General features: G+C 31.5%; 7 protein-coding genes across 14 annotated transcripts; 5 read left to right on the plus strand and 2 right to left on the minus strand.

Moving 5' to 3' along the window:
• Positions 1–29: 29 nt before the first annotated feature.
• On the minus strand, positions 30–7847 carry LOC114876281. 2 transcript variants are annotated; one of them, XR_006829776.1, is made up of 11 exons: positions 7758–7847; positions 7446–7488; positions 7249–7379; positions 4039–7158; positions 3794–3957; positions 3516–3720; positions 3318–3440; positions 3076–3246; positions 2629–2980; positions 1567–2544; positions 30–1476 (listed from the first exon to the last, which is right to left on the minus strand). XR_006829776.1 is itself a non-coding variant. In XM_029187561.2 (8 exons), coding segments are annotated over exons 1-8 (3915 nt in total). In that variant the 5' UTR covers positions 7760–7847; the 3' UTR covers positions 3041–3119. The 2 variants fall into 2 exon arrangements, 1 of the variants encoding a protein (XP_029043394.2); XM_029187561.2 differs by lacking the exons at positions 30–1476; positions 1567–2544; positions 2629–2980 and having other exon boundaries at positions 3041–3246.
• Positions 7848–8006: 159 nt separating this feature from the next.
• Positions 8007–10841, plus strand: LOC114876240 (homocysteine-responsive endoplasmic reticulum-resident ubiquitin-like domain member 2 protein). The gene is made up of 4 exons (XM_029187478.2): positions 8007–8450; positions 8804–9192; positions 9267–9593; positions 9666–10841. Exons 1-4 carry the CDS (start codon positions 8310–8312, stop codon positions 9952–9954), a joined length of 1146 nt encoding a protein of 381 aa, XP_029043311.1. The 5' UTR covers positions 8007–8309; the 3' UTR covers positions 9955–10841.
• Positions 10842–10966: 125 nt separating this feature from the next.
• LOC114876239 (atypical kinase COQ8B, mitochondrial) lies at positions 10967–14286 on the plus strand. 5 transcript variants are annotated; one of them, XM_046287325.1, is made up of 11 exons: positions 10967–11212; positions 11360–11612; positions 11770–12288; positions 12363–12582; positions 12656–12865; positions 12934–13049; positions 13130–13292; positions 13352–13554; positions 13636–13788; positions 13860–13960; positions 14035–14286. In XM_046287325.1, exons 2-11 carry the CDS (start codon positions 11421–11423, stop codon positions 14207–14209), a joined length of 2052 nt encoding a protein of 683 aa, XP_046143281.1. In that variant the 5' UTR covers positions 10967–11212; positions 11360–11420; the 3' UTR covers positions 14210–14286. The 5 variants fall into 5 exon arrangements, with proteins under 5 accessions (XP_046143281.1, XP_029043308.1, XP_029043307.1 ...); XM_029187475.2 differs by having other exon boundaries at positions 11395–11612; XM_029187474.2 differs by having other exon boundaries at positions 10967–11208.
• A 105-nt stretch (positions 14287–14391) lies between these two features.
• On the plus strand, positions 14392–15980 carry LOC114876242 (gamma-glutamylcyclotransferase-like). The gene is made up of 4 exons (XM_029187482.2): positions 14392–14734; positions 14931–15229; positions 15310–15414; positions 15692–15980. Exons 1-4 carry the CDS (start codon positions 14630–14632, stop codon positions 15711–15713), a joined length of 531 nt encoding a protein of 176 aa, XP_029043315.1. The 5' UTR covers positions 14392–14629; the 3' UTR covers positions 15714–15980.
• Positions 15073–18972, minus strand: LOC114876238 (probable leucine--tRNA ligase, mitochondrial). Of its 2 annotated transcripts, XM_029187472.2 has the most exons (9): positions 18767–18972; positions 18481–18688; positions 18018–18411; positions 17044–17921; positions 16615–16971; positions 16300–16540; positions 15991–16228; positions 15586–15849; positions 15073–15227 (listed from the first exon to the last, which is right to left on the minus strand). In XM_029187472.2, exons 1-8 carry the CDS (start codon positions 18875–18877, stop codon positions 15634–15636), a joined length of 2643 nt encoding a protein of 880 aa, XP_029043305.2. In that variant the 5' UTR covers positions 18878–18972; the 3' UTR covers positions 15073–15227; positions 15586–15633. The 2 variants fall into 2 exon arrangements, with proteins under 2 accessions (XP_029043305.2, XP_029043304.2); XM_029187471.2 differs by lacking the exon at positions 15073–15227 and having other exon boundaries at positions 15425–15849.
• A 115-nt stretch (positions 18973–19087) lies between these two features.
• Positions 19088–20432, plus strand: LOC114876241 (60S ribosomal protein L13). 2 transcript variants are annotated; one of them, XM_029187480.2, is made up of 4 exons: positions 19088–19186; positions 19567–19716; positions 19793–20042; positions 20109–20432. In XM_029187480.2, the coding sequence occupies exons 2-4, from the start codon at positions 19574–19576 to the stop codon at positions 20373–20375; spliced, it is 660 nt and encodes a 219-aa protein (XP_029043313.1). In that variant the 5' UTR covers positions 19088–19186; positions 19567–19573; the 3' UTR covers positions 20376–20432. The 2 variants fall into 2 exon arrangements, with proteins under 2 accessions (XP_029043313.1, XP_029043314.1); XM_029187481.2 differs by lacking the exon at positions 19088–19186 and adding an exon at positions 19453–19471.
• Positions 20433–20642: 210 nt separating this feature from the next.
• Positions 20643–24981, plus strand: LOC114876272 (kinesin-like protein KIF23). The gene is made up of 14 exons (XM_029187546.2): positions 20643–20767; positions 20910–21485; positions 21553–21723; positions 21801–21999; positions 22072–22210; positions 22278–22477; positions 22556–22660; positions 22738–22823; positions 22893–23023; positions 23093–23196; positions 23254–23505; positions 23572–23730; positions 23795–24031; positions 24104–24981. The coding sequence occupies exons 1-14, from the start codon at positions 20757–20759 to the stop codon at positions 24296–24298; spliced, it is 2565 nt and encodes an 854-aa protein (XP_029043379.1). The 5' UTR covers positions 20643–20756; the 3' UTR covers positions 24299–24981.
• Positions 24982–25050: the final 69 nt, after the last annotated feature.

A 25050-nucleotide genomic window follows, 5' to 3' on the forward strand; every position in this document is an offset into this window, starting at 1 on the left:
ACGCGGCCAGACTACCTTGCAGTTGCCATTAAATCCTGAAAGATTGTATATTAAAAAATAATCCAATTTTTTGATAGTTATGAATCTCAGTAATAAATTGACCATTCAGAGCAGAGTCTATCTTATGAATGATTAACACTTACGGTGAATCCATTGATAAACATGTATATAAGATGAAAGTGAAGAAACATGCTCATTAATTGAAACGAATCAACCCACATGAAACATTACAACACTATTCGTGTTCTATTTATTTTTTAAACAAGATACTCGATCAATCCTAAGTCACCTATAACAATGTATACATGTAAAGTAAACTTGTTAATAAACAAACATAGAATAGCAATGATTAAGATTAATTCAGCGTTAAGCAAAGTGAGGTATACCTTGATAAAAACATAGATCCTAAATGTTAGGATATTTGGTACTCGTGCACAACACATACCTACGGCGGTGTGTGTGTCCCTGTAGTCCGGGTTTTGCGGCCCCTGCGGCTTCTCTTCACGCGTGGCGAACGCACACGCGGCTGGTACCTCGTAGCACTCACGCAGGCGCAACACGAGCACTCACGCATCCAACCCACGTTGCCTGGTCTCGCACAGGCACCACATACACATACAGACACAAGTGTACGACGAAGAGGATAAACTCAAAGCGGACCAATCGCACGCTCGCCAAACTGAGAGAGCTGTCACTTGGCCATAGGCGCGGACTCTTCAACTTCGAAATCGTACGTATGTAATTCAGACTAGATCAATGTAACGGTAACACCCACGCCAGTGACGCGTTCGCGGGTACATCTTCCGAAGCAGTCGGTTCCGTTTACTCCCTCGTCACCCGTACGAAGATATATCGCGATCAAGTCGGGGTATTGTCGTCGAATAAACGGAAAGAAGAACGATCGTACGACGACGTGGTGCTAGCACATACTGTGCACGAAGCATGCGGTGGGCATTCGTGCCGAGAAAACGTCGCCTCCGCCGTGTCCACACGGTGGGGACTCCACCGGTGCGTCCGTCTCTCTGTGTCTCTCGGTTTCCACATAGCATAGCCATGTATGGAACACGGGACGACGTTCTCTCTCCCAGCTTTTACGCCCACTTGCCTCGCTGCCGCTCTTGCTCCCGCTGCTATCCGTTCTCATAGTCCTGAGCAGGTATCGTCGGATCGACGTCGACCGTTACAGGTTGCCCGCCTGATTCGTCGACGTTCTCCGTCAACCCTGTCCCTCTTATCCGCGCTCTAGGATATTTCAACCTGGTCCAAAGACCGCAGGGATTACTCGTAGCCGCGGCTTTTTCGAATTCAGCGCGCTTGTTGATCATTGATCACTCGAGTCTTCAATGAAACTCATACTCATTATGGAAGAAAGCAGGAATGTGAATAGATCCAGGAACAGTTAAAGGGATCCATGATAATGATGGCCATTTAGATTGTTTCTTCCATTGGGATTAAAGGTACTTAAGATCAGGCCGTCTGAAAATGTTTAGTATTAATCTATGCTACGTTTCGCTCTTCAAAATGTTGATGAATAAAAACAGCTTTGATTACACGATACCGTCTTACCAGATACTAACACCCGAGAGTATAGTATTTATCGTCCATTGTCAAGGTACAGTTCGTTTCCCATTCTTCGTTGTTTAGCATAACCAGCAGCAATTTCACAAGCGATCTTCGCATGTGACCAGACTTCATCTGTGTACACAAGGGCGTTCTAGAAGTCGGAGAGAGGACGAAGAGAGAGGGAGCAAGGCTCGAAGGTCTTCGGGATCTTCATGAAATGGTTTTTGATACTGGAAATCGGTCTGCCGTCGTTACGAAATCACGTAAAACCGGGCCTTTACGCCCACGCAAATGCGGCTGGCGTAGCTACATTGAAAGAAAGTTTGACTTCTTTAACGAACCTTGTGTATATATAATGTTATCGAGTGAAAAGTAGGACTGAATAGCATTCAATTTCCCTCTAGTACTTTACTATGAATAAAAGAAGCACCTTGTAAACGTTTATTAAAAGTTATTAGACTTTTAAACACGTCGGTTGTTCTCTTCTGTGGTACATGTTGCAACAAAATCATTGCGATAATATTTCGTCATCTTAAACAGTATCACATGCCCAGCGAATGCTTTTTTGTCCTCCATGCTCCAGCAATTTCTCTGTACAACTACCGGAAGTTTCGTGAATTCCAGTCCTCCGCATTGCTCGACGTTCTCCATGACTATGTTTTAACGTTGCACTGCTCTTGCTAAAATCTTTGATACATACATAAGAAGTATCTTTCACTGCCATATTAAAAATGATTTTTATCCAATGAGAAAGGTCAAACAGAGGCGAATCTCCTGGTTCCGGCAACAACTTGATCGAAGAGTTCATTGTATACAAAATCCTGTGTAATTTTTGTAACTTACATCGATGTCTGTATCAATGATGTTTTCATAAACTACCAGTAATTGTGTCATCCTTATCTTGTCCCTCGGTTTGGAATTCAAGCGATTTGAATTCTTAATAAATCCAATTTGTGTACAATTTTTAATTGTAAAATTAATCTATAGAATGTTAAAGAAAGGAATGCGTGTAGTGTTAAATTGTTTCAGTGTTTTAAAACCAAGTAATATTGTTCGTGTAATTACCAACAATGACCACGCTGGAGAACAAGACGGAAAGTCATACGATTCTGAGAAAGCCGGTTGTTCACACGATACTATCGAGACAGACTACAAATGCTTGCACAAAAAGCTGCATCGACTGAACCGGCTGTATCGGAGAACTAGTTGATCGACCTTTACTCGTAACTTTACATTTGCGCACCTTTACGGTGCGGATGTTTAAAAAAGAAAGGGAACACTCATGCACCGCCCACGATTCTTATGTTTAGTCTGTAAGAAAACAAAAAACTTCACTCAGGTACTCAGTATCTATGAATCATTTTATAGTGCAATTCTCATTTTTCTATTTAAAGTATTTCCATAGGCGGTAACACACCTGTTGAATGATTAAAAAAATATTTTTATTTTTACATTGCACTATAGTGTATAAAATTAATAAAAGGTAATAAAATTGTTATTTTAGTAGAGTACATTGAGAACGGTGTTTTTATAAAAGATGATATAACAATACAATATCATCTTTTAATTATATTAACAGATTCTTCCATCAAGTATATGTAATCTTTCACGTCACTTATGTATCTCCTTAAAAATTTATGGTCTCGTTTTATATTCGTTATTAACAGTTTAACATCCTCCTCTCTGTAACACAATAAAAAGTTACAATGAAAGAATCTTTAACAAGGTTGATCGAACAGAAATCTAGAACTGACCTTACAGACCCTAATCTACAATGTACAGAAATATCTTTAGATTCAATTTTGTGAAATGGTTTAATGTCTACTGTGACCCTCAATATAATGTCTTTCCTTTTGGCAAATGCTATGAAAGATACGCTACAATAAAGAGAAAAAAACGTATGATGGGTATTCAATATAAAAATCAATAACAGTATTTTAATAATTCATTACCTGTCACGAGTTATTTCCATCAAATTTATGTCTCTTATACGTTCCACATCGAACATAAAATCCATAGCTAGTTTTACTTCTTTTGAAATGTTATCTAGTATTAAAAAAATATCCCCGCAATTTTTGCATAAATCCGCCAATACTTGAGCGTCTAATTTTTCCATGATTATTCGATGAACCAAGCTTATTAATGCGTCAGCATCGTCTAACGAAAAAGGACTTTTAAATAAAATAATATTAACTGGTATTTTTGCATTGATTCTTTTTCTTATACTCACCTGCCAGGCGAGAATATATTTTGATTTCTTTAATAAGCTCATCACCTAAAGCATCAAAGTTATCCTTTAAATAAATTACTACTAACAATGAAGAAGATACAAAACCAATTACAAACAGGTTCCTTTCAATACTTTCATGGTAGACTTCCCAAATAATTTCGTCACTAGAAAGTACATAATTAATATTATTTAATGCAAAAGATGGAAACATTAAAATATTGATAAAATACTTTGGTTCTAAGTACCTTTCAGCACAAACTTTCAGTTTGTTCATTAGTGAAGAGAAAGGATCTAATTCGATCGACATATCTTTTTGTTCAACCGACTCATGAGATTCTGAACGTGGGCTTAAATGTACTTCTGAACAATCTTTATTTATTTGTCCAATTTGTACACCAACTACTTCATCCGTCTTTAAAGTTTCTTCATGAATATCACTTATATTTTCTAAATTACATCTATTTTCTAAGATATTTTTTTCTTCACTGGCCTCTGAATTTTTAATATTATTGGAATTAAGATTCACTTCTACGTCAGCATCTCCAAGTGTATCTGAATCTGAATCTTCCAAACAAAGAAATGATGGTGGTGTAATGGTATGCAATTCCTCTAAATTGTTATTGAAAAACATAACATCTTCTTCTGTTAAATGTTCATCATCATTGTTTTGTAAGTTGCCTGTGTTATTCAGACTGCTTCTTGTACAGCTTGTTTTATCATTTGATGTGTAACAAAAACTATCATTCTTTATCTCATTATTGACATTATCGCTTGTTTCATCATTCTCTTTGTTACAAGAATGATCTATATTTAATGGCTGAATAATGTATGTTCTTCTTGGATTTGATATAGTATTTTGTGATTGGAACTCTGGAATTACAATACTAGGATCATGAAATTTAGGGCTATGAAGAACATAAGTTTCCCTCCTGATATTTTCTTTTAAAGTCAAAGCATCAGCATCTTGTTCCTTTAATTCAAGTGAAACTGTGTCAGATGGACTACTAACAGAATTTTCATGTTCTGTTAAAGCAGATGTTTTTGTAGCAATGCTTTTTAAATATTGTAAAGAATCATCTTTGTCCATAATTAAATTCGATTCTGACAGAGATGGAACTACTATGTCAGTAATGTCTTTTAAGATATTACCAGGTACTACATTCGAATCTAACAAATCTTTATCTTTATTTTCAAGTAATACTGGTTCTTTAACATAAACAGAATTTATAACACTGTTCTCTCTTGGAAGATGACATTGTAATACCAGTGCATCTTCTGTAATATCCATAGACATATTTGGATATTCAACTGTTTTGATCAATTCTGGATTATTTATGTTTGATTCATGATCTTCAGTTACATTTTTAAAGTCATCTTTCATACTAGATGGTGATACTATGTTTGTAATTGTCATTGAATTATTCTGACAAATGGTAGTCTTATTTGATACCAAGTTTACACTATTGTCTTCATCATTACTCCACTGACTATTTTGTACATGTTCAGTATTTGTTAAATTATTTTTAGGTGAGGTTCTTAAAGCTTCAGTAAATTCCATTGCTTCATTATCATAAATGTTGGTTTTATTTGCAGTAAGTGATGTTTTATCGTGCATCTTTTTAGATGAAGTTTTTATAGCTTCAGTAAACTCCATTACTTCATTATCATACATACTGGTTTTATCAGGATTAGTTGATGCTTCACAGCAGTCTAAATAAGACCTTACTTTTCTCAAATCATTTTCAATAGAAGCATCTGTAATTTTGCGATTTCTTTCTTTTCTTTCTTGACTTTTAGCTATGGAATGCATATTCATAGCTTCAATCACTTCCATAGACATGCTTAGTACTTTAGTTTTTTCATTATCATACTTAAAACCTGCTTCTTCTGTTACTAGTGATCTATTGCCTTCGTCAACCTGGCAATTTGTATCTCTATTAGCCTGTGTTTTCACACCACTAGTAATTTCCATTGAATTATCATGAAAAATGGTAATTTTATTTCCAACAGGTATCACTGAATCACAAGTTCCTATTTCATTATTAGTAACTGGTTGCTGCAAGTTATGTAGTACTGATGACACTGATGGTACTGGTGCAGTTATTTCCATTGGAATATTATCAAGTGGTTCCTGCAGTCTGTGTAGTACTACTGGCACTGAGGGTACTGGTGTAGTTATTTCCATTGAAACATTATCATACCTTCTGGTTCTGTTATTTTCAGAATATATTGATAAATTTTCTGTATTAGCATTATCAACAGGTTTAATGATAGATGATACTGGTGCAGTTATTTCCATTGGAATATTATCAAGTGGTTCCTGCAGTCTGTGCAGTACTACTGGCACTGAGGGTACTGGTGTAGTTATTTCCATTGAAACATTATCAAACCTTCTAGTTCTGTTATTTTCAGAATATATTGGTAAATTTTCTTTATTAGCATTATCAACAGGTTTAATGATAGATGATACTGGTGCAGTTATTTCCATTGGAATATTATCAAGTGGTTCCTGCAGTCTGTGCAGTACTACTGGCACTGAGGGTACTGGTGTAGTTATTTCCATTGAAACATTATCAAACCTTCTGGTTCTGTTATTTTCTGAATATATTGGTAAATTTTCTTTATTAGCATTATCAACAGGTTTAATGATAGATGATACTGGTGCAGTTATTTCCATTGGAATATTATCAAGTGGTTCCTGCAGTCTATGTAGTACTACTGGCACTGAGGGTACTGGTGTAGTTATTTCCATTGAAACATTATCAAACCTTCTGGTTCTGTTATTTTCTGAATATATTGGTAAATTTTCTTTATTAGCATTATCAACAGGTTTAATGATAGATGATACTGCTACAGTTAATTCCATTGATGCATTTGAATCTACTGCTGTTACATTTAAGTTATTTAATTTGGACTGAGAATTAAGCCTTTGAATATCATGCTTCTGTTGAAAATTTTGTAACGTATTTATAGAAGAATAAATTGGTTGTGTCAATTCCATTGATGAATTCTGAAGTGTTTCCACTAACTTATTGTTTTGAATATAATTTACATCGCGATATACAGAGTGAGAAACAACTTCAGTAAATTCCATATGAATATCCTGAATAGATGTAGCATTTAAGTTATTATAATGTACTGAAATTTCAGGCTGACTTAACAACATATCCCTACTCTCTGTACCATTATCTTTTACATTAGATACAAATTGTATATTATTTTCTTGATTAAAATAAACAATGTTTTCTTTATGAACAATATGTTCTTCTTGATTAGAAGTATCTGGCACTTTAAAGTTACTCAAATCATGTTCTTCATATGTACTATCCCATACTGTTCCTTGCTCCACGGAATTACAAAATTCTCTGTACAAGGAATATCATGCTATGTATTAACTATTCAATCATATTACCAGAATCATAAAAACAATATACATAAATAAACAAATAACTCACTTGACATGCTTCTTTTCTGCAAAGCTAACTCGTCTTTTAAATTTTAATGTATTAGCAGGACTATTGTCATTCGATGAATTGTTATCATTTAAATTTTGTAGATCTTGGCGGTGTTTAGGAAGCTTAAGAATCTATAAACATTATAAGAAATAATGATAATAATATTCTAGATACTTCAAACATTTTCATGTACTTACAGAAGAGCGTCTTGAACCGCTTTTCTTAGATCTGGAGGGAGACCTAGAAAAAGAAGGATACTTAAACTGTAACCAATTATTGTAATCAGAAATGTTTTACATGCATTACTTGCATAAAAAGGTAATTCTATATACACAATACTATTGAATATTAATAATATATTACAAGGTTACATGCCCAGTAAGTATAAATCATATATGTGTACTTTTTGGTATTCAATACTCATTACATTTAACTTTTAAATTGAAACCCAAACAAAAGAATTCTCTAATTAAGAAATAAAATAATGAAACAAATGAGAGAATGCTTACATTTTTGATTATATCACAATTAAGTAGATTCCATTCAAAATCAAACGGAATATTTGAAGGAGCGTCACATAAACAACAAATGCCCACTGGTGCCACCTGTATAGTTTCCCGCCATATCGCAATTATGACACAGTTTCTATGAATCGCCATGTTTGTTATGCGTTGCGATACCGGCATAAAGCAGGAGGAAGCTAAAAAGTCTTTATGAAAATCAGGTTTTATTAAAGCATAAATAAATTGTAATCTACAACCAATGAAAAGTCGCCAAATACGTGATTTCATTTAGTGGCACAAAAATACATAAGAGATTAAATACACGTTCATGTTACATAGTCCTGCTGTGCGAACGATAAATGTGTGTAATTGGTATGCAAATAAATAATACGAGAGGGTTTGTGCAAAAAACGACAGAATTAATTTGATAAGAGGATCGTATAAATCTTGGGAACGTGAAAATATCAACTTGCCTCGGTGGCATTGCTAATTAATCCTAATCTAAGTAATTGACAGTAGAAACAGCTGATCAAACGAAACGTATAAAGTAAAAATATTATGATAATGGAAGGAACTGCCGTGAAATTAATGATAAAAGCACCAAATCAACAAATTAAAGATCAGATTGTAAACTGTGATATTGGATGGACTGTTGGACGATTAAAAGAACATTTATCTGAAGTTTATCCTAGTAAACCAGTGAGTTTTCTTGTTTTTATTGTAAACATAATCATGTGAAATTATGTGAAAGCTGTACTCTGTTGATTCTTGGTGAAAGCAATATACTATTAGTATAACAAATTAAAAAAGAAACAAAATAAACAGCAAATTTCTCTCACTTTGATTACTTTTAAAAATGTAATATGTTGTTATTTGCAAATATCATTTATTTTTTTGTAAATGGAACTTAATTATTAGCACCAAAATGATGAACAAAATTCTTTTGTTATTAACTTTGTCATACTGTGCTGTTTGTAACATTTACAATTATAATCTAGCAACAACAAATTAAAGAAAATATGTTGCATTAATAGTTACCTTATATGTTTCAGGAACGAGCAAGTCAAAAACTAATATATTCAGGACAATTATTAAATGATTCTGTACATTTGAAAGATGTTCTAAGGCAGTGCGATGGACAAGAAGATCAAACTTACATAGTTCATTTAGTTTGTGCTTCACAAAAAGCATCTACTAATAAAATGGAACAAGTTACAGAAAGTACAAGTACAATTCCTACTGCAAGAAGTACCATAGAACATATGAGATTAAATAATACAAATAATATAGAAAATCAGAGTCCAAATATGAACAATGTTGCCATGCAACATGCACCTACACAATTGTATTCTGCACAACAATACTTTGATCCAAGGAATAACCAGCAAGTGGCTTGGATGCAACAGGCATATACTCATTATTTTACTCAATATATGCAATTGTAGGTGCATTCTCTAACTTGAACAAAATTTGAAATACTTCTAATTTTATGAAAAAAATAATATTTTATTACAGCATGGCAGCACAAGGAATACAATTGCAAACTAGCATTCCCTATGTTCAGCAAATGAATATCAATACAAATGACAGTGTTCAAACTTCTTATGCAAATAATACAAATAATACTAATAATGTAGGTGATGAACAGCAGCAACCAGCTGCCCAAGAAGCTGATATTAATGCTGGAAATAATGATGCCGGAGAGGATGGTGCATTTATTAGAGATTGGCTAGACTTTTTTTATATGTTGTCAAGAATTATTTTTCTCTTCAGTATAGTATATTTTTATTCTTCGCCGCTAAGATTTCTTATCGTTACATTTCTTGGCTTTGTAATGTATCTGTAAGTTCATACATTTATAAATATTGCACAAATACAGTGCAAGCATATATTTAAAAAATGTATACTTCACAGATACCAAGGTGGTTTCTTCAGAGTACAACCTCTTCTCTTACCTGAAAATAACAATGGTAGAGTAGACAGAATGGATAACAATAATCAGGTGTTGCAAAATCAAGCAGTGGGTCCTCAACCTGTACCTCAACAACAAAACGTTGGGCAAATACCAACAGTAGAAGCAGAAGCAAGAACAAATGCAAATGAAGAACACGAAGAAGAGAGACCTGGTGCACTTGCTTTCACTTGGACATTTTTCAGTACATTTTTTGCTTCTCTTATTCCCGATCAACCAAATGTTATTTAATTTTTACGAGTATTAATTTATTCCGCTCGATTTTGTTGTAAAATTAATTTTTTCCTCTTGTTGAAGCTATTTTTAAAACGTGAAGTTAAATCTTACGAGGTGGTCTCCTTCGGTATGTAAATTTAGGGATGTGAAAAACTATATTAGTGCTGTTACAAGATTAAACGTAAAAGTGACGTTTCTGAGAAAAACATAATTTTGAAACAGTTTTATAGGTTTTTCAATCATTAGAGTCTTGTAATACAGTAACATATAACAGTATGTATAAGTTCACATACTAAATACATGTTTAAAATAAATAACATTTTTATAACTACTCTTCACTGCTAATTATATACTTGAAACAATTTTGAATATTACTTTAATTCAATGAGGCTACCTCAGGGTACATAAAATGTACTTATAATAAATAATCATAGGAGATGGTTTTAGTTTATTCTAAATATTATCCTACAATATTTAGAAATTGTTATGTAATACATTTTTTGTTTTTGTGATTATACGAGGAAACAACGAGAAAAATATATACCATGTATATAAATAAAATTACTGTAGAGCTTGTAAGGTATTGATATAAATATAAACGCTAAAAAAGTAACAGTAAGATTAAAAGCTTGCCAGTTTTTGTTTATAAAGATTATTACAGCAATAACTGTTGTTTCTGTGATTTTTAAAGCGGGTGATTTTTCAAATGCACTTCTTACAATTTATTAAATAATTGAGTCTTATTCAAATATAAATCTTATGTATAAAACAATATATTAAGTAAAGGTGTTTGTAATCATTTGTAGAATTTCTGTAATTTCCTAATTAGTGAGTAATAAACCGTCACTAATAAATGACGTACATACGTATAATATCAAAAAATAAACAATTTTGAAAAGTAATTGTAATTGTAATTTAGTTAAGTATCATTTCATATGAGTAAGTGGGTATATACATATACAAAATGAAAACATGTGTTTCCTGTATGTATGTATGTATGTATATATATATATATATATAAATGCATGATATGTTTATGTATGCACCTACACACTAATTCAAAATTTATATTGAATAATATTTCAAAGCTACCTTATATTATATCATTCAAAGAACCATTACTATATGAAAATTGCATCAAAAAAGTATTAAAAAATGTTGGAAAAAACCATAAAAAGTAATGTCATAGCGTGTTATAACCTTATTTGTATGTTTCAAGGTCTGCATTTATTTTAAACACACGTTATAGGCACTATTATTAACATTCGAGTACGTAAGTAGTTTTTCAAGTTCAGAACAGTCCTTATAAGTAGTTTTCTAATAATATAGTATCTTGTCATTAAAAAATATAAAAACCAAAGGATGTTATGTGTGAAATGAGAATAGTATTGTTTACTTAAGTTATATTTTCAAAATTCAGCATAAATCCTTACATCCCACTCATTAAGTCATCAGTTTATAGTTGGATTGCCTTGGGGAAAATGTCTCAACACAGAGTATCTGATGTCATCGGTGTGCTGAAAGGAATTAAAGCAGTAACTGGTGCTGCTATAAAACATCAAGAACAGACAGTTAAACATATAATAGAGACTTCAAGCTTAAAAGCTTGTGCAGAAAAATGTATAAAGGATAACACAAAGAATTTGGGTAATATAAAACCAAGTAAGGTTCCTGTAAGTTTCAAAAACAAATGAAATCATGATTTTTAAATGATGAGTAAAACTTGTGTGTATTTGTTTTTTATATAATATGAATTATTTTCATGGCATTTATTAATTTTGATTAACTGCTTACACAAGGTTATAATTTTTGTCTAATATATGTGTACAGAGTCAAGTAACAGAACAGTTGAAAGAAGTAGCAGAACGGATAAATGTTGTTGAGAAAGGGATAATTGAATTTATGAGATTAAAAACTAATGAAATCCTTGGAACACCATTTGGTGAAAGTACTGCTGTAAAACCTAGCAAATCCAAGCTATATGTTTATAATCTTTCTAAAGATCCTAAAGAAATATCAGTTGAGATGGATGTTGCTAATATTAAATCAGAATCTGTAAGCAGCATACAAGAAAAACAAGATAAATCTGTTGTAAAGAAGTATACAACTGTAAAAGAAAAAATTGAAACAATATCTAAGTTGGAGAGTGAAATACCAAAGATTGAACTTTCAGAAAAAGATAAAGAAATTCTAAGGAAATTAGAATTAGAACATGAACAAAAAATACAAAAACAAAGTATAAAGCAAGACAATGCATCAGAAACTCACTCTGATGTAATAGAAGATAAAAATATAAATATAGGTCCAGAAAAACCTAAAGCTAAGCCATCTGTTAGACCAAAACAGACTGTAAGTTCTTTTTTGTATTCTTTACATAATTTATGTACTATACATGTGTTAATAAATCAATCATTATTTTGAAGCTTTCACCTAATGCAAAAGCCCAGAAAGTTCCAGCTACCAGATTTCAAAGAATGGTAAGCTTTGGAACATTAGGACTTGGTTTAGGTGTTGGAACAGTTGCAGAGTATACACGCAGAACACTAGGATTCAAAAAGCAAAGTGTTGGAGAAACATTTGACAGCATGTTTCTTACCAAAGCAAATGCTGAAAGGATAGTTTCAACTCTGTGTAAAGTAAGAGGTAATTATTATTGACAAATTTATTATGTTCTTTATTAAGTAATAATCACATGTTCTATGCATGTTTCTAATAGGTGCAGCTTTAAAAATTGGACAAATTTTAAGCATACAAGATGAAAGCATAATTAATCCTGAATTACAACAAGTTTTTGAACGAGTTAGGCAAAGTGCTGATTTCATGCCAAAATGGCAAGTTGAAAAAGTATTAGCTAGTGAACTTGGGCATAATTGGAGAAGCAAATTAGCTACATTTGAAGAAAAGCCATTTGCTGCTGCTTCAATTGGTAATGATCAGTTTTAGTATTGTAAACAAATTTGTGAAGTACATATTTTATGTCATAAAAAACAACAGGTCAGGTACACCATGGTACATTATTAAATGGGCAAGATGTTGCAATAAAAATCCAGTATCCTGGTGTAGCTACAGGCATACAAAGTGATGTTGAAAATTTAGTAGGCATAATGAAGGTATTAAATGCGCTAAATATCTTCTTTATTATGTTAGTAGAATTTCTAGAATATGATTACACCTGTACAAAATTTTATAGGTTTGGAATATTTTTCCAAAAGGTATGTTTATAGATAACTTAGTGGAAGTAGCAAAGCGAGAACTTGCATGGGAAGTTGATTATATTCGAGAAGCCGAATGTACAAGGAAATATAGAAAACTTATGGAACCTTATCCGGAATATTACGTTCCTGCTACGATAGGTATAAATTCCAAAAATTGATGATCAGATATAGACATGACTCCTTTGTTTTATGTGTAGATGAATTGTCAACAAACCAGATTTTTACAACTGAGATGATAGAAGGTATTCCGGTAGATAAATGTACGAACATGGATATGGAAACAAGAGAACACATTTGTAAATTAATTATGCGTTTATGTCTTAATGAATTATTTGTTTTTCGATATATGCAAACCGATCCGAATTGGTCGAACTTTTTCTACAATACTGATACGAAACAAGTTTGTATTCAAACATTTCAGTGTAACAATATTGACACCAATATATAACATATAATTACATTTCTTTCATGTAATTTTTAGTTAATATTGTTAGACTTCGGTGCATGTCGAGACTATGACAAATCGTTCATGGATAAATACATTGAAATAATTTATGCTGCGAGTGAAGGTGATCGTGATAAAATTTTAAACTTATCTAAAGAAATGGGATTTCTTACAGGATATGAATCTAAAGTAATTAAAGTTTCAGTTATTAGTTATATTGGATAAGCATTCATATGTAAATTGCATTGTATTAATTTCAGATCATGGAAGAGGCTCATATAGATGCAGTAATGGTTTTAGGTCAAGTATTTGATAAAAATCATAAATATTATGATTTTGGTGGACAAGATGTAACTAAACGGTAATTTATAACTTCTAATTTTAGTTAAATTAAAGCAAAGATACAAATATAATAAGTTACTTAATTAATTTCAGAATGCAGGCATTGGTTCCAACAATATTGGACCATAGACTTTGTCCTCCACCTGAAGAGATATATAGTTTACACAGAAAATTGTCAGGCTTTTTCTTATTGTGTGCTAAACTTAAAGTTAAAATAAATTGTCGTGACATGTTTCGTGAAGTATATACAAATTATAAATTTGGATGATTTAACTTATTTGTAAATAAACACATTAGCTCTAATTATACATTAATTGCTAATCAAATATAAATATTTTTACATAATACATTATTTTATTTACATTTGTACTCCACGTAAAACATTGAATAAAGTATATAAGTTAGTAGTAATTCACTTCAGTAACAGTAGAAATAAGTCTCTGAAATGTCAATATATCCTATAATATATTGCACATATAGCGCATTAAATATGAAAAAATTCCATGAATTATAGTACTTTCAAAACCGTAAATTGTACTTATTTACCCAAGGCATTAATTACATCTTATATCAATACAAAAATCTATATAACATTGATAACAATGCTATCTTAACCTCCTTTTTGGTTTGTGCCAATTAATAAATTGCTGCGATAAATTTTGTATTATTATCAAAATAACGAAAAAAAATGTGCGATAAGTTTTTATATTTTGCATATGGGAGTAATATGTTAACAAAAAGAATTCATATTAATAATCCAACTGCAATACGAAGAAATATTGGTTTTTTAAAAGTACATATACCAGTTTAACTACTCAAAGAAGTTTCTTAACATAACGTTTGTAACCGCCTATAATTCAATGCTTAATTTTCTATCATTTTTAGTTTTCCTTTGTACTAATTTATTTTTATTTAAGCACATTATTGTTTGATTATGCATATGTTTTTTATCATAAAACATTATTTGTGCAAATACTGAACTGTATTAGAATTTCAGGCTAGACTTCATAACACATTCCAAAAGGTGGGGTGGATGTTCTGCAACAATTGTTCCTACAGAAAATTCTGTTGTATGGGGAGCAATATGGGAATTACATGGGTCCAACATGTCTACATTAGATGAGCAAGAAGGTGTTGCAGACAAGTTGTATTTTCCTTTAATGGTTGATGTACATACACCAAGTGGTAATATATTAAAATGTAGAGTGTACCAACAATGTAACAATCCAAATGAACATGTAAATTTATGTTCATTACCAAAACACAGAAGACCCTCACCATTATACCTGTAAATTATATTGCTTTCAGTGTTTAATCTATGCTGTTTAGTACATGTTCTTTAACCTTTTTAATTGAATTTCATTACAGGGAAACAATACTAACAGGTGCAAAAGAAAGTAAATTACCTCATGATTACATAAAATGTTTAGAAACAATACCACATAATGAATATGATGGAGAATATGATATTGGGTACGAACAATTATTCATTATTAATTTATTTTTGTTACTTTTAAAATACGTTCATATTATTCACATATCTGACATTGCAGTAACTTAATTTATTCTGATAAAAAGAGACGTGTATTTACATAATTACTTTCATGATGAATATAGTCCTTAAACGATTTGTCTTTATCTTACCTGAAATTCGTTTTATTTTTTACACTTATTAGTTATTTTGTAATAACCTTAGGATGCTACAGACTCTTCACACTTTTTTGTTAAAATGTTTATTGTTGCATCACAGCCTGCCGTTGAAAGAAGTTTAGTACCGATAATCTGCCGATTTTGTAAACGCTTTTGGATTGCTGGTTCATTTACTGCTATATCAAAAGCTTCGTCGGCCGACAACTTATCCAGCTTATATCTAGGTATCTTGAATTTTTTGTAAAACTTTCCATTTACCTAATTACATATATAAATATTATAATCATGATATATTTTTGTAGTATTACATATTATATTTTTATTGATAAAACTTATCATTATTAATGTAAATTAACAACATTCTTAATACATGAAATACGTGCAAAGAATTAGACTTACGTTGATACGTAGTAACATATTATATTCCATATCTATTTCCGGCCAATCTTGTTCCATAACATCTTTATCCAATTTCACTTCATTTTCATTTATAAGATGATGTTTAGCTGAACAAAACGTGGCCCACAATTCTGAAGCGAAATGCGGTGCTATTGGCGCAAGCATTATAAGTTGAACTGCTAATGCACGTTCGAATTCACGACTTTTGTTCTTACATTCTTCAGATACTTTTCGTAAACTGATATTAAAAGTAAAAGATATTTATTGAATCATTTTAATCATTAATAAATGTAAGATATTAAAATTTACCTGTTTGTGAGACCTTGCATTCTTGATATTGCAACACTTAATTGTTGGGAATCAGTTATATTAAAAGTTACAGTTTTTAAGAAATAATTTCTGCTATCAAACATATACGCATCATCATCGATAAATTTAGGAGTAGTCGGCACTGTTTGGAGTTCTTCTGAAGTTACGTTATTCCGATAGCGTATAAAACTTCTTACCGTTAACCATAAGCGATTTTGCCAATTAATTATCCCATCAATAGCTGTAGTTTATTAAATGTGCTGCATGTTATTTAAAATTTAAAAGTTTATTATGAATAAAATTTGATTAACTCACTGTCCTCACTCCAATGTCTATCTGAAGTTGGTGCAACATCGGCTAATATTAGCAATCTAGTTGTATCAACTCCATACTTGTTTAACAATTCAAGAGGATCAACGCCATTGTGTTTCGATTTAGACATCTTTTCCCATGTAACTTCTACTGGTTCTTTGGTACTTTTTTCTACATACTTGCCCTCTATTTCTTCCACTTCATCTGCTTTTAAATATTTTCCTGTACTCTTTACTTGATAACTCTTACCCTTTACTATACCCTGAACAAGCAGTTGCTTAAATGGTTCTTGACTGGGTATGAGCTCTTCTGAATGTAAAAAATGACTTATAAACCTGGCATAATACAAATGCAGTACAGCTGAAATGACGATATTTTTACTTTAAAATTTGTATATAAATCTATAAAAGATTTAGATATTAAATTATGTACCATGTTCTTTTCCACCTACATAAAGATCAACAGGGAACATTTTTTTTGCTTTATCGACAGAAAACATGTCTTCTGTATTTTTGGGATCAATGTACCTCAAAAAATACCATGAACTATCTACAAATGTATCCATTGTATCCATTTCTCTAATTGCCTGCTCTCCACATTTAGGACAAGGTGTGTTTAACCAGTCCTTGGCTTCATTTAATGTGGGCTTTTTATTTAAAAATTGCATTTTTGGTAAAATTACAGGAAGTTGATCCCTTGGTACCGGTTGGGCACCACAATTTGAACAGTGAATAATTGGAATTGGTGTACCCCAATACCTTTGTCTAGATATCAACCAATCCTGTAACCTTGCACTAACTGAATGTCCACCAATTTTCCATTTTTGTGCTTTGGATAATATTTCTGCTCGTTTGGACTGTTGTTCTTCATAACTTCTTATTGAATGTCTGTAGAATTCAATTCCAACTATTTCAGAAAACTGATAATCATCCATTGAAGCATTAGGTATACCAAGGTAAGTATCTCTGAAAGGTTGAAACGTGACTTTATCTGTTACAAATATTGGTAATTCTTTTCCATTGAATGGATTTAATACTTTGGCATCTATTACTTTAATTTCTTCGTTCACGTCATGGCAATATTCTGCTCTATTTAATAAACTATTTGAGGAAATTGCAACAAATTTTGCATATTCAATAAATTCTGGTAGATCAGTCCAAACATTGATTGTTTTTGGATAATTTGGAATATCTGTTACTAATTGTAATTCAAAACTAGTTCCTTTACATTCACCTATCCAATTCCTTTGTATCTTTTTAACATCTCCCCACTGTTTCAAAGTTGGGTTTTTTAAACCCTCAAATAAGGACCTAATACATTGAAAAGAAAATTAATAAAATACAAAACTGTATGCTGTTTTCTTACATATCATTATAATATCTAGAAATATGTATCAATACACTTACTTAGCAAATGGTGTGGTTCTAATAAACCACTGATTTAACAATCTTTTTTCTACTATAGCACCTGATCTCCATGAACAATTATTTTCATCAACTTGTTCCTCTGCCAATACAGTTTCATCAATGGGATCCCAATTGACATATGCTTCTTTTTGATAAACTAAATCTTTTTCATAGAGCTTTAAAAACAAGTCTTGTGTCCATTTATAATATTCTGGATCGCATGTACAAATTTCTTTATCCCAATCAAAAGCATAATTTAACAAATCTAATTGATTTCGCATTTTTTTAATATTCTCTCTTGTCCATTCATCAGGATCAATTTGCTTTTCAATTGCAGCATTTTCAGCAGGTAATCCAAATGCATCCCATCCCATTGGATGGAGGACATTATATCCTAAGATTAAACATAAAACAATAAGGATTTGTAACATCTAACCATCATTTTTTAATTTAAATAATATACCTTTCATTCTATAAAATCGAGCAACAGCATCACTTATTGTATAGACTCTTACATGACCCATATGAAGTAATCCAGAGGGATATGGAAACATGGATAATACATAAAATTTTTCTTTTGTATTTTCTGTTTCATTAAATCCATGTAAATTGATTTTATCTCTCCAATACTTTTCTATATCTTTTTTTATTGAATCTGTAACTAATTCATTCTGAAACAATATTTAATTTTAATGTTAGTTTAAAACTTTCAGTGTTAAATACATTTGTTTACAAAATAAAGTTTATACCTCAAATAGGTTTATGCCGGTTGAAGCATATCGGGCAGTAACATTTCTAAAAATTATATCATTTCTGTAATGTATGATTAGTGGTTTACAAAACAATTTTGTAAACTTCATTATTAAGTTACGTTATTTAATTATTTACATAAAAACTTTATAAATGGAAGGCAGACTTTCAACCCTTTCAACTCATGTGAATAGCCATCTTGAATAACTACTTTAGAGTTTAGAGAAAATGTATCCTATTATAGTAAAAATATTTAAAAAGTAAAGTATTATTTAATATCTAACAGTGTTAAAAAGTCAATTTTAATATATAAATGGGTAATTTATTGTACAAGTACGTAAATTTCAATTCATCATAATCTGTAACTTCCGTCTTGGGCGACCGATTCCTTTTCCGGTGTGAGCGGTGTAAACAACTTCGTAAGTGATGTTTTTAGTTTAAAATCCAATAAAAACTTTAACATCCTGAATTAATAGTTTATAAAAAAGCAAGGAAACATTATTTTTAATATTTTCGATTATGATTAGATTATATATTTTTGATTTTATAACGCAAGAAGTATACAAATTTTGTTGACATTAGTTGGGAGGTTAAGTCCTCATATGTCTTGAATTACATTCAATTTTTCTAGTTAAAGAGGTATTTACAATCATTGTGTGAGTGTCAAGTATTATAAAAGTTGTATAAGTTTTACTATTTGAAAGGTATTAATGTATTTGTTTGGAATTTATGATAGTATCGCAATCTAACCTATTTGTCTATAAGGTTCATAAAGTTCAATACATTGCTTTTGTTTTAGTTCAACCATGGGTAAGAGAAATAACATGATCCCTAATGGACATTTCCATAAAGATTGGCAACGATTCGTCAAGACCTGGTTTAACCAGCCAGCTAGAAAGCTTCGTCGTAAGCAAAGTCGTGTGAAGAAAGCTCGTGCAGTTGCACCAAGGTTAGTAATATATATTTAATTAATTCCGTAATTGTATGTATTTAGTTTCTAATATACAACAATTCAAAATTATTAGACCTGTCAAACTGTTGAGACCGGTTGTCCACTGCCCATCATTCCGTTATCATACAAAAGTTAGGGCTGGCAAAGGTTTCACATTGGAAGAATTGAAAGCCAGTGGTTTGAACAAAAGATTTGCCAGGACTGTAGGGGTTGCCATTGATCCAAGAAGACGTAACAAATCAGTTGAATGTTTGCAAGCAAATGCTCAACGACTGAAGGAATATAAATCAAAACTAATTCTCTTCCCACTGAATGAAAAGAAAGTAAGTATAATACAAAAAACTGAAATATGAGGGTAAACATTGTACTAATATGTTTTGTGAAATTAGCCTAAGAAGGGAGATGCAACTGAAGAGGAAATGAAAGTTGCAAGCCAAGTTAGAGGAGAGATCATGCCCATAAGACATCAAGCACCAGCTAAAGCCAAGGCTCGCGTCATCTCTGAAGACGAACGGAAATTCTCCGCATATGTAACTCTTCGCAAAGCTAGGGCTGACGCTAGATTAGTTGGAATTCGTGCGAAACGTGTAAAGGATGCAGCGGAAAATCCTGATGATGTTACAAAAGTTGCCAAGGATAAAAAGGTTAAGAAGTAACTTCATTGCTTTGTATAAATAAAAAATAAATTCTCTACTGAGAAATGAGTTTGTTTACTGCCATGTTGTATCATTTTCCCAAGCAATCTTTTCATTCTACTTGTAAATTGTAATTTGTTTATCAGTAATAAACGTTATGGTGAATTTACATTTTTGTTAAGGTGAATTCACAATGTTGTATACATATGAATAGACATTATGTGCAGGGTGTTTTTTTACACGAGCGTTGGCTGCATTGCTTGCAGCGTTCACTTTGAAGTTTGAATTTTGAACAGTGAATAGGAATGACGGTTTATAGCTTGTGAAATCTATCAGAAAATAAGAGGCTAAGTGCAGTTATTTGCAGTAGGCAAATACAGGAAGAAATATAACAATAAAAACATGAAGTCTGCGTAAGTCTTTATGATCTGTATATTGTTTACTAGCTCAGTAAATTATTAGTTCTTAATTATTATTATACTTCATTGAAGTACTTAGAGGATTGTAGTTATTATTTATTATAATGTGTATCATAATTAATTGTAAATATTTCAGACGTACAAAGCCACCAGGGTCGGCTCGTAAGCCAATTAATCGTCCAAGATGTAATAACATGGTATCTAAAGACCCAGTTCAAGTTTATTGTCGTTTAAGATCAATGCAACATCCCACAGATGTATCATGTATGAAAGTTACATCTGACACAACTGTGGTTATTATCCCACCTGAATCAGCAACAAATTTTCGTAGTGCTAATAATAAAGAAATTCAAACAACATTTAGTATGGTATTTACACCTAATACACCACAGAAGGAAGTGTTTAACGTGGTTGCTCTTCCATTAGTTGAAAATGTCATTCGTGGTAGAAACAGTCTTCTGTTTACTTATGGAGTAACTGGAAGTGGTAAAACATACACAATGACTGGTGAGCCACAAGATCCTGGTGTAATGCCTCGATGTCTTGATGTAATTTTTAACAGTATTGCTAATTATCAGACAAAGAAGTTCATTTTTAAACCAGATAAATTAAATGGTTTTGATATACAAAGTGAGGCTGATGCAATGCTTGATAGGCAAAATGAGATGCATGCAGGTCTTATGTCGCAGAGAAATGGAAAATTGGGAAAACAGTAAGTATAAAAATATACGTTATATTTATTTATTTATTCTGTTATGAATATATAATCGTTTTATTAGACGCAAAGCAGAGAGTGATAGCGATAGTAATCCACTAATACTTCGTGAAATTGAAGAATCACAAGCAATAACAGTAGATCAAGACAATGCTTATGCTGTGTTTGTTACATATGTTGAAATATACAACAACAGTGTGTATGATTTGTTGGAGGACGAAGATATTAGAACTAAGTATTATTCAAAATTTACATTTTATTCTTTGAACATACTTATTTGCAAAAAAAGTGACATTTTAAATGAATTCATAGGACATTACAAAGTAAAATAGTCAGAGAAGATGGAAATAAAAACATGTATGTACATGCTGTCACAGAAGTTGAAGTAAAAAGCGCAGAAGAAGCATTTGAAGTATTCCATCGCGGGCAACGCAGACGAAGAGTTGCACATACTGCACTTAATGCCGAATCAAGTAGATCACATAGTGTCTTCACTATTCGTCTTGTACAAGTAATGTTTTTAATTTTATTATTTTTCGTGTAATTAATATTCATAAGCATTATAGTATTATGTTTTTAATAGGCTCCCTTAGATAGCGAGGGCGAACAGGTAATACAAGACAAACGAGTAGTGTGTATTACTCAATTATCTTTAGTAGATTTAGCTGGTAGTGAAAGAACTAATCGTACAAAAAACACGGGTCAACGATTGAGAGAAGCAGGTAATTAAATATGATCATTAATTTGTAACATGCTTCTTTATTTGGAATTTTTGTTAATTTTGTTTAGGAAATATCAATAATTCTTTGATGACACTTCGATCGTGCTTGGAAATTTTAAGAGAGAATCAATTACAGGGTACAAATAAAATAGTGCCCTATAGGGATTCAAAGCTTACACATTTATTTAAAAATTATTTTGATGGAGAAGGACAAGTTAGAATGATCGTTTGCGTTAATCCGAGAGCGGATGATTATGATGAGACAATTGTATGTAAATAGTGATCACATAAAAAATGTGAACGTAACAAATGAAACAGATTGATCCTTATCTTAATATATTTGCAGCAAGTTATGAAATTTGCGGAAATGACTCAGGAAGTACAAGTAGCTAGACCAACAATTACAAAAATAGATCTTGGTTTTACACCTGGAAGAAGACAAGCAAACAAGGTAAAAAAATGTTTAAAAAATGCAGTTGCTATAATTTGACAACAGGGTTATTAAAAAAAAAAATTATTTGTTTATAGATATTTAAGGAGGCACGCAGTAAATTGGAAAGAGAAGGTCGTCCCGAAGCTGCAGATTTGGAAGTTGATGTCGGTTTAGTATACAGGTAGGTATTTCTCAACTATTCTTTTTTTTTCCTGATACTTTTATTTAACATAATTTTATTCTGATTCAGTTTGGGTGGGCCATTCCCCGAGTTGGAAATTAGCTCTCCACGCAATGAAGAGATAATCACTAATTTAATGCACTTTTTGGAGCAGCGCATTAACAAACGAAATGCTCTACGCTCTAATTTACAACAAAAACGTAAGAATAAAATATATTCCTTGACACAAATTTAATCGGCATTTAATATTTTGATAACTCAATTTACAGAAAATGAGCTTAGAAAAATGTTAATGACAGTGGAACATGAACATTTGAATTTAAAAGTTGAGAATGCATCTTTAAAAGCAGCTAATTCACAACAAAGAAAAAAGGTATAAATGGCTTAAAAAATTGCAAAATAAAATAGAAATAATCCATTTTTATCTTAGGTTTCTGCATTGGAAGGCCATTTATGTAAAACTGAAGAACAAATAGATAGTTTACTTCGTAAATTAAATCATGCAAATGATACAATTCGTAGCTTGCAACAAGAGTTGAAAGATCGAGATATGGCGTTGAATCAACGTTTAATAGACAAACAGAGAGTGAAACAGAAATATAATACTAAAATACAAGCAGAAACCGATAAAATGAACAGAGAATTAGAAATAAAATTACGTCAACAACGTGAACACTTACAGGTAATAAGATGAAGTATATTTATAAGTATTTATTAATTGAAAGCATATAATTTTTAACTATTTTAGAACCAAATGAAGGAAAAAGATGATAAACTGAGATTGGTAAAACAAATTTTAGTTGATGATGAAATGAATCCTATTCCATCTGCTCCTAAGGAACGCACTACAGCTACTCCTAGTTGTACAGAAGCAACTCCGAAAGCATCGGATTACCGATCGCGAAGGGTCAGTTCTATTTATTGTTAAATAATTAATTTAGGAATATGATTTAAATACATTTTCTATATAGGATAGAGTAGCTGTTTCAAGTGCAAGACATAGGCGATCACAAAGCGCTGATAGATGGATTGATCATAGACCAGGTGCATTGGTTCCTTTGGGAACAGTTCTTCAACCACTAATGCGTAGAAGACGTAGCGTCACACGTCTTACAGATCCAAAAGAAATTACAGATGGTGTATCTAGATATTGTCTCGTTGCACAAGAACACGACACAGATGGTGAACTTGAGACAAAACTGTATAAGGTAATTTTATTGTAAATGGATTAACTGTTGGTATAGTTATATGATGTTATAAGTGTACTATTGTTATTTTAGGCGGACATATTACCCACTAGCGGAGGAGGTGCACAAGTTGTATTTAATGATATGGAATGTTTAAAACAATTATCTCCAAAAGCAAGGAAACGCAGTGGTCCAACAGATGTAGATAACATAAACGAAATAGGCACACCAAATCATTCGTCTACGCTGATAGAAACCCATTCTAAGAGACCGCGGGTGGTAAATTGATTAAACATATTAATCATTGATAATAATATGGAATCAAAAACCTTTTTGCAGTATTACAGCAGTGATTTCATAATTTATTCAGTAACACATAAGAGGTATAATAAGTGGTATAATACTTTGTGTAATACTCAGCTCATGAAATTTGATATTATCAATTTGTTTATATATACTTTATATACTTTTTAAAACATGACGGCAGAAGTCTTCTTTTAAATTTGTAAATATTAATTGTTCTAGCAAACAATTATGTGTAAAAACACTTATGTTTTTAAATAATTACAAATGCATTTTTTACATAGCTTGCAATGTTAAAATATATAATTGAATGTACTTATCAATGTATATTTTGATCATGTTTATTCTATTTTTATATGCAATTATTTATGTAGGTTCAATACAGATCTATAAAATTGTACTCATACAATGCTCTACCAGTTTTATTTAATTACAATCGTTCTCTTCATGTAGTATGTGTGTTTAATTTTTTTTATATATTTATAATTTTCAACAATATTGTAAAAATAAATACCTCCTGATATTAATTAAATATTACCCAATCTCTATCTCTTCACGTACATTTCGCAAGGTACCCTCCATTTGAAGAGGTTACTCAGAAACAAATATTTTCAAGTTAAATAATAGAAATGACATTACAAAATGATAGAATCATTTTGATTATCAAATATAATTTTTTCTTATTGCTGTAATTAGGACTAATGACAGTATCTGATAATTATAAATCTTTGTTTATA

This window comes from Osmia bicornis, chromosome 10 (assembly GCF_907164935.1).
Source record: "Osmia bicornis bicornis chromosome 10, iOsmBic2.1, whole genome shotgun sequence".
Lineage (NCBI taxonomy): Eukaryota > Metazoa > Arthropoda > Insecta > Hymenoptera > Megachilidae > Osmia > Osmia bicornis.